This window comes from Marmota marmota, unplaced genomic scaffold (assembly GCF_001458135.2).
Source record: "Marmota marmota marmota unplaced genomic scaffold, marMar, whole genome shotgun sequence".
Classification (NCBI taxonomy): Eukaryota; Metazoa; Chordata; class Mammalia; order Rodentia; family Sciuridae; genus Marmota; species Marmota marmota.
Window position 1 is genome coordinate 8,893,216 of NW_026000051.1, and position 7,311 is coordinate 8,900,526.

The following is a 7,311-nucleotide window of genomic DNA, read 5'->3' on the forward strand; positions in this document are numbered from 1 at the left end:
GTACTCTCCTAAAAATCAAAATAAGACCAATAGAGGAAAGGAGCCAAGGAGTTGGGGGAGGGTGAGATAAGTGCTGGGGAGTAATTTGATCAAATTATATTGTTACATTGTTTCTACAAATGAATATGTAACAACAAATCCCATCAATACGTACAACTATAATGTACCAATACAAAAGATTTTTAAAAATCCTTGGCAGGTCACTAATTTTATCTGCACCGTGGTTTCCAGCTCAGTTTAAAAGAACAAAAAAACACCTTACAGAATTAAAGTGAGTACTGTAGCTAATGGATTGTAGCTAAATATGCACAACCAAGTATCTAACAAATACCCAAGAATTAGCATTAAAAAGGTTACAGGTTACCCTGTAACATTGTATTGCTACCTCACCTTTTCAGATGAGAAAATGGAGATTTGAGAAGGATAAATGGACCAACAGAACAAAAGGAAAAAAAAAATCAAGAACCAAGACTCACACTCGGTTGTGCTTAATTTTGATTTTGATCAAGGTTCTTATAAAAGTAGAACTCAAATCTGGGTGTGAATCAGAATCACCAGAGTCTTTTAATTTAGATTCTTTGACCCTACCCCAGAGATCCTGATTATGCAGAGACTTAGGAATTTGTGATTTAGGGGGAGTCTGAATTTTTTAACTTCATCACATGATTCTGACACACAGCCAGGTTTACAACCATTCCCTTATGCCACTCTTAATATTGGTGCCCATATCCCCTTTAGAAGCAAGCCTATTTGAAAATAAACAAACAAAAACTCTATTAATACTTCATTATTATCCTGGATCTGATCTTTATCTCCCTCTAAATTCTGGAAAACTCTGGGCAAAATTTCCAGAAATCCAAGAAGGCAAGCAATAAAGTAAGCTACAGAGAGGACATTATTCACACTTACTGGCTTCCCATGCAAATGATAATGAGAAGAAAACCCTTACCATTCACAGTAGGAACCACTCATGGGTGGCTCATTCAACACAAGGGGAGTTGGGAGAACAAGTCTTAAATAAACTGGAGTTGTCCTGGTAATATACTGTTAGAATGCAGTACAATACTATGGCCCAAAGATGTGATCTGAAGTACTCAGTTGTATTCAATATCATCACAAGATAGAAGGTTGTTGATCTTAAGAGCTTCAATCAGGAAAATCCAGAAGGCATAAATGGTAAAGTTGCCATGATTCTACAGACCAAAGACCTAAGTTCAAATACCAACTCTGCCACTTCAAGATGGTGATACCTTGGGCAGATCCCTTCAACTTTATGTGCTTCTGTTTCCTTATCTCTAAATGGGACATGAAAAATTGTATTTATAGGGTTTTTTGAGTTTTGTTTGTTTGTTTGGTTGGTTGGGTTTTTTTGGTACTAGGGAAATAATCCAGGGGCACTTTACCACTGAACTACATCCCCAGCCCTTTTCTTTATGTTTTATTTTAAGACAGGGTCTTGCTAAGTTGCTTAAGGCCTTGCTAAGTTGCTGAGGCTGGCCTCCAACTTGCAATCCTCTTGCCTCAGCCTCTGAGTCACTGGGATTACAGGCATGCGCCACCACACCCAGCTGCCATTTATAGGCTTTTTAATGAGGATTCAAGAGTATATGAAAAGCCTTTGTAACTATGTCCCAATGATGTTAACTATTATTCCTATTGACATTTTTCTATATTTGAAACAAACTGACCTACTTAAAATTCCTCTAAAATACTTTTCTCACCTCAGGACCCTTGCATATTTTTCTTCTACTGCTCAAATACCTTCCTTCCTTTCTGCTCAGATAACTCCTGATCATTCATTAACAGTCAGCTATACTAGCAGCTAATAACAGAAATCTTTTCTGACCTCAGCTAGATTACAAACCCCTAATATAAGGCCCTAAGAATCCTGCATACATTTCTATAAATAATAATGATAACTTGAACTTACTGAATACTCCTATGTGCAAACATATCATGCTAAATGCTTTGCATAATTTACTGGCTTTCATTATAACAATAATCCTATAATACAGTTATTATTACTTCCACCATTTTATAGATGAAGAAATATAAGACATAGAGAGTAGCTTTCTCAAGGTTATGACAGCTCTTAGTAATGGAGCCTAAATTCAACTCAAGTCTGACCATCTCCAAAGTCATAATCCTCACCACTCTGTATGGCTCTGCTGTATGGTTTTAAATCTTCTGCTTAACTTGTCTATTCCTTCAAGTTAGACTTTGAAAGGCAGAAACAATGTTTCTTTTCTCTAATCTCCAAATGACCTATTAAACAGCAAACAGCCAGACATGGTGGTGCATGCCTGTAATCCCAGTGACTGAGGAGGCTGAAGCAGGAGGATCACAAGTTCAAGGCTAGACTCAGCAACTTAGCAAGGTCCTCGGCAACTCAATGAGACCCTGTCTCAAAATAAAAAATAAAAATGGCTGGAGATGTATCTAAGTGCCAAAGTGCCTCTGGGATTCAATCCCTAATACCAAAAAAAAAGAAAAAGAAATTTTAAATAAGCAGCAGAGAATAAGTGGTCAATAACGCTACCATTAGTAAATGGATGGATGGAAGAAGAGACAGATGAAAGGAAAAGAGGAAAAGAACAAACAAAACAACCATATCTCAGACAACTGTTAAAAGGTGTCACTATCTTGAAGATAAAAATTTAGACATGAAAGTGTAAGAAGAAAAGAATCTGCTGGTTTAGACAGCAATGAAAGATGATACAGAGAATCTGGAAAAAAAAGACTGCCTAGGTTTTAACCTGTTTCACCCAGTCTCTTTACGGCTCCAAGTTCTACCCATAATGTCACACAAACATAACCCTAAAGAAAAAGAAGCAAAGAGGAAATACCAATGGGAGGCCTTTTGAAAATGGATCTTAACTCAGCCTTCCTGATTTGCCATAAGATCCTCTGCCACAGAAGTCCCAACATGGGCATTTAGGCATGCAATTGTGGTGGTTCCCATTCCCTAAATCTGTATCAACATAATGCATCAAATCCTGTTCCCTCAATCCGTCCCCAGTGAGAATCTCCCTCAGCCTCATTCCTGCCCCTCATTTTCTCAGAGGTTAACATTTAACAAATTACACTCCCAACCTCTTTCCAGGCCCATCATCTTTTTAAGTTCAACAAGAGTGGAGCTTGCTGGCTAATTTTAAGTATCACATTTCTCCCTGAGCTCCTCTCAAACTGTTCTCTGGTTTCGACTGCAGAATGTTAACAGGCCAGAAAGCACAAGGGAGACACAGCACTTTATCAGCTTCATACCTAAAATAATAAGCAAGTTTAAAATAAACAGTTGGGAGAGAGTGGACGGCACGCTCTACTGTCAGCAAAGGCAGAAATGCACCATTCCAAAGGTTGACAAATGACGGGAATGGTCTTCCACTTTCACACTGGATCTCATCTCTGAACTCCGTATGTTTCTGATAGTGTTTATAAATGAAGCTGTGTATTTTTCACTAGGCTTCTTTTAGAATTAGTTCATGAAATACTTTCTAGCTTCCTTATGAACTTCTCCAATCAAGATGTGAGTGGGAGCGGCCCCAGCTCCATAGATACCTTTAGAGGGGGTCCCAGGCTTAACTATAGGATGATGACAATTTGCAAAAGGCCAATTTAACAGCAATTGGATTTTTCCTGCCTGCTTGCACCATTAGCTGACAACTCACTTCTCTATCACATCTGCAAACAGTTCCCCTAGACAGTTCTGACATTTCCCACTTAGAAAAGTCACTTTCAGGAAGTTATTAACCCAAATGGAATCTTCCTGGTCAAGCTCAGGGGTATAGAAAAGCCTCAGGTGGGCAGGTTTGCAGCCATTTGGTTCCCAATAAGGGATAAGAACTACCAAATAGGACAAAGTGGAAAAATCAGACAAAAGGTATCAGATCATGAGTCTAAATACCTAGATGTGTTTATACTGTAATCACAATAAAACTCCCTGTTTTCTTAAAAGTAAATTCCATTAGAACAAAGACCATGACTATTTGTTCACTACTGTGCATTAGCACAAAGCCTCATTCACAGTAGAAAAATATTTGCTGAATGGATAAAAAAAATGTAGTGTTAACAATGTGTAAGCACTGTATCTATTTTAATACCCGCCTCAACACTATAAGGTAAGAATCAGACAAGGAAATTGAGGGTCTGAAAAGTAAACTAATATTAGTAAACTAATAGTAAACTAATTGGTGGGTAATCAGTGTCAAAAGTGGGACTAAAACTCAGCTCAGCCAAAGCCATGCTCCCCCACCGTTAGCCTGCAACATACACAAAGCAATGCTCAGATACTAACCTGGTGAGGTCCTTATATTGAGAGTCTTATTGAAAGTATCCTTAAGTGCTTCTATCACAGATTTCATTTCTTCATCCACCTCTTCCAAGTTTATTATATCCTCAACCAAGGTTATGTTAATATTCACTCTGGTTTGGGACAGTCCTTTTCCTTTAGCTAGAAAGTCAACATTCAGTTAAAAAAAAAAAAAAACAGCAGCATAAACAAACAATAAGAAACTGATTTATAAAAGTGCCTACTGTGTGCAGGGCAAAATGTCAAGTGCTATAAAATTATAAAATATTACCTTGGCCCTATAAAAGAGAGCCTCTATTTATTAAATATCACTATGTACCCAGCACTGTGCTGTGCTAAACATTTTTGTAGACATTAAAGAGGGCACAGACTTTATAATTAGAAAGTTCAGGTTAAAATCCCGGCTGTAGTCTATGGCCATATCACTCTGAATGTGCCTGACCTTGTCATAAAATCCTGGTTATAACACAGACTATCTTTTGACACTACACAAGTTATTCAATCTTCTTCAGTATCAGTTTCTCTACTTGTAAAACAGAGAAATATTAATACCTGTGTTGTAAAATTGCTACAAGAATATAAATTAAGTCATTCAAATACCTAAAACAGTACTACCCACACCGCAGGAAATCCATAAGTAATCCATTCCTTATTTTTCAGAAAAATAAACAGAAGATGAGAGAGGTAAAGTGACTTGCCTAATGTCACCGGTCAGGAAATGATAAAGTCAAGATTTGGTCCCCAAACTGCCTAATTTTAAATCCATGAACTTTGCATTAGACCATCTCTACAAAATCTAATTGGAGAGAGAGGAAATATATTAACTCATTTAAAAATGAATATTAAGACAAGGTTACACAGAACATTAGTTGGCTGGTACAAAGAAGAGTAGTTTAGAGACATTAAATGTTACCAATGATAAGTGAAAATGGCTTATATTTTAGAAAATCAACTGCTCTGGAAGCTGAGTAAAATTTTATTTTGTGTCTAAACCATCATAGTGATTTTCCATATGCATTTTATAATGTTATGTGACACAAATATTCTTGTATTTTCTATGGGCCCAAGAAAGGATAAAAAGAGCAAAAAACATTTAAATAATACCTTTGATAATGAATATTATACTATCATTAAATATCTGACAAACTTTTTAGTCACTCAACAAATTTTATTGAGTATCTACAGTGAGCTCAATCCTGTGCTACTTCTATAGCATATTCTAATTTCCAATACAATTGAGTACATTCTTCTATTTGATATTCAAAATAGCTCTCTGAGGTAGGAAGAATAGAGATGATTATTGTGTCCAGTGTACAGATGAGAATCGAAGGCAAAAGTCATTTAAATCTCTTCCCCAAAGTAACCAAGCAGTAAACAGCACAATGATTTTTCAAAAAACATTTATTCATTTACTCATGTCACCATCATGCTTGAAACACTATTACTCTTGAGTTAATAGGCTAATAGCTAAGAATTTTTTTAGAACTGCTGAAAGATACTGATGTTTAAATTCAGAAATGCAAGTTCCAAACAGGAACTTAATAATAAAAGTAAACCTATACCTAGACATCTTATGATTGTAGAAAACCAAGGACAGAAATATTGAAAAGGCCAGAGAAAAGACAAATAATCCATAAGGGATCAAAATTTAGAATACTTTCTAAGAATAACAGCAGGAGCCAGACACAATGGAAATAATATCTTCAACCTTTTTTTTTTTTTTTAAATATCTTTTTTTCCCTTGGTGTTTGGGATAAAGCCTAGGGCCCTGTGCACAACTTCTGACACTTTTTTTTAATGTTGCTGGCAATCAAACTCAAGGCATACATGCCAGGCAAGCACTCTACCACTGAGCCACATCCCTAGCCACAACTTAAGACTCTTTAAATGAAGTATCCAGTTAAAAATTTAAAGAGATGTCCATTAATATTAAAATAGATAAACAGTGGTATTTAGGAATGAAATGCCATGCAGCCACGAGAGAGAATGCTCTACAACTTCAAAGAATTTGAAAAGAGACCAGATAAAAAAAAGTTCAGACTTACAATACAGAAGCCATATACAAAAAAAATACACTGAACAGTACAAAACAAACCTATGCCATTAGAAATCACAATGATAATTAATTGCAAGGGGTAAAAGGTGGTACTTACTAGATGGGAACACAGAGGGGTCTTTGACGTGCTAAGAATGTTCTATTCTTTAATTTGGGTGCTGGTTTCACATGTGATTTCATTGTATGAAAATTATCAAGAGAAATATAAAATGGAAATTATAAAATGCACAGAAATGAGCATAATAAAAATACTGTCAACCAAAAACCTGTTGGAAGTACTCAAAGTTGTGTTTAAATAGAAACTTATAGGATTGAGTTCCTATAAGAAAAGAACAGCTGGGCATGGTGGGCAAGATTTGGGAAGCTAAGGCAAGAACACAAGTCTGAGGCCAACCTGAGCAATTTAGCAAGACCCTAAGCAAATTAGCAAGACCCTGTCTCAAAATAATAAAATAAAGAGAGCTGGGGATGCAGCTTAATGGTAAAGCAACCCTGAGCTAAATCCCCAGGAGCATAAATAAATAAAGAATAAAAAGAAAAGAGAGATGCATTCCCCTATTTATATCGTGAGGCTAATATACTCTTAATGTTAAAAACAGACAACAATAATAAAGAAAACTTTTATGCCCATCAATATTAGAAAAGTTACATTAAGGCTAATCTCACATAGAAATATAAACTAAAAAATCCTGATACTTAATCCTAAATATAAACTTAATAAATCCAGAAACATATATGCAGATTATATATCAAGAAATGTACATGCAAATTATGTATCAAGAACAAGTAAGGTGGGCTGGGGATGTGGCTCAAGCAGTAGCGCGCTCACCTGGCATGCGTGCGGCCCGGGTTTGAGCCTCAGGACCATATACAAACAAAGATGTTGTGTCCACCAAAAACTAAAATATATATATATATTTATTATTTATAATACTATATATATATA

At 36.0% G+C, this 7,311-nt stretch overlaps 1 protein-coding gene across 14 annotated transcripts in view; it reads right to left on the reverse strand.

Moving 5' to 3' along the window:
• The window catches only part of Mrrf (mitochondrial ribosome recycling factor), a 51,391-nt gene that overhangs the window by 35,585 nt on the left and 8,495 nt on the right, over positions 1-7,311 (reverse strand). For 8 of the 14 annotated variants that reach the window (XR_001504759.2, XM_015497626.2, XM_015497623.2 and 5 more), the window contains one exon: positions 4,295-4,450. The exons of 2 other annotated variants lie outside the window; for them this stretch is intronic. Coding sequence is in view for 11 of the 12 variants with exons in the window: in XM_015497626.2 (XP_015353112.1) it covers positions 4,295-4,450 (156 nt within the window). In the remaining variant the exon portion in view is untranslated. Of the gene's footprint in view, positions 1-4,294; positions 4,451-5,007; positions 5,106-7,194; positions 7,265-7,311 lie in introns of all 14 variants that reach the window. 4 more of the 14 variants (XM_015497630.2, XM_048813135.1, XM_048813134.1 and 1 more) reach the window with 2 other exon arrangements.